General features: G+C 45.4%; 1 protein-coding gene across 1 annotated transcript in view; it reads left to right on the forward strand.

Moving 5' to 3' along the window:
* Window positions 1-1780, forward strand: part of LOC107096465 — a 42036-nt gene that overhangs the window by 13296 nt on the left and 26960 nt on the right. Inside the window, exon 2 of the mRNA XM_015393127.1 lies at window positions 641-1558. Coding sequence (XP_015248613.1) covers window positions 1298-1558 — 261 coding nt within the window. The 5' untranslated portion in view covers window positions 641-1297. The remainder of the gene's footprint in view (window positions 1-640; window positions 1559-1780) is intronic.

Here is a 1780-nt window from a genome sequence, read left to right on the forward strand (position 1 = left end):
TATCGAACCGAACCGTGGATTTTGTGAATCGTTCCACCCCTAATATATATATATATATATATATGGATTATTAAAGTATTTCGGATTCTCCAGTTGTGCAAGACTTTTTTCGATCGGGCTGACTTTCATCCTGATTGTGCATCGTGTAGTTAGTGTTCAGGGGGTAATGAGGGGCAATCAGCCTCTCACGACCACCTCCCAATCAGGAATTGTGACCGTCGTGGGCAAATCACTTAGTGCGCAAAAAAGGATTCTTCTTCGTCTTCTTCTTCCTCTCAGAGGAAAACGCAGAAGCATGGCGGGGGTGCGAGTCAAATGGAGTTCCTTCTGTAAAACTGACAGACCGTAGTAGCCACGTTTGCTCAGCCATGTCTTGCTCTAAATACGTCGTCGCCTTTTCTTTTTAGGGCTTTAAGCGCAAAATTGCACAAATTGCCAAGGCAGCGCGTTTCACTCTAGTGAGCTTCATATTCCTCTTCTACTCGTTTGGCTTCCATATAGACGAGTCCGATTAGCGCCATCTCACTGCGGAGCCGAGTCCCACGTGGTTTTAACCAGAACCCAGTATGTGTGATATTAGCTTTGAAAGACTCTGGGTTGATTCAAGAACTAAATCCTTTGCTTTTTTGTGCTTTCTCAGGTTCACTCCGTCTTTTTGGGATCCCGGACAGGAGCCTTACGCCACGTTCTAGAAGACCAAGCAGCTGCAGGACAGAACACTGGAGGAAGAAGTCCTGTTTCCTTCCTGAGACATATGGCAGGACATCAGACCGTAGATCTAGATTTTGTCCTAGCAAAGGGTCAGAGGTAAACCTCTGAATGTTTTTTTTTTTTTATCTGAGGGTTTTTATTCTCTTGTAATGCTGGATCGCCCTATCTAAGCCTTAAAGGTGCCGTTTCTGGTCCACATGTCATCCTTTGGCTAGCTACTTTTGGTTTCACATCAGTCGACCATCTTCCTTTTCCACCTCTGGCCCCTACAAGGGGGACAGAAACTCCCTAATTGTATGTCCTCCCCTTTTCCTGCTCAATTATATAGAAAATTCATGTCTCTTTTTTTAACCTCATTGTTTCTTTACATCTTTATTAGCATTTAGGACATGGGCTTGAACTCTAATCTGTTTAATTTCTGTTAAAACCTCCCATCTATCCCATCATAGCAACAGCCAACTCTCCTCGCCCTCTTTTAGAGCCTAAAGTGATTCCCCTCTGAACATCAAGCCGCTAGGCCGTTGTTTTGGTTGTTTTGGTGCATGGAATCAGCCTAATCGTGGAGAGGCCAGGCTACCACAAACTGATGGACTTTGACAAGCGGGGAGGGGGAGGGGGTGGCGGAGGAGGAGCAGGTGGAGGCAAGGGGGAGGCGGAGGATGGGAAAAGGATGTCTGGGAAGGCGGGAGGAAGATCAGGACATAGCGGCCGGAGTGCCGGCTCCGGCTCAGGAGTTCTGATGGTTGGACCAAACTTCCGGGTCGGGAAGAAGATCGGCTGCGGGAACTTTGGAGAACTACGACTCGGAAAGAACTTGTACACCAATGAATACGTGGCCATCAAACTGGTAAGAGTCCTCTTATTATCTGTGGGTATAATGATGATTCTACAGCCCAGACAGTTATTTTATGATGTAGACATGAAATAAATTCTATACTAAATACTTCATCTGACCTCCATGACTCGTTATACGACTTAGTCAGGCCGAGTGATTTGATAGTAACTATAAACAAAAGATTTAATGTCCTGATTCTTGGTAGGGCCAAGATATTCATCCTATCTTTTAGCT

This window comes from Cyprinodon variegatus, unplaced genomic scaffold (genome assembly GCF_000732505.1).
Source record: "Cyprinodon variegatus isolate N-32 unplaced genomic scaffold, C_variegatus-1.0 Scaffold625, whole genome shotgun sequence".
NCBI lineage: Eukaryota > Metazoa > Chordata > Actinopteri > Cyprinodontiformes > Cyprinodontidae > Cyprinodon > Cyprinodon variegatus.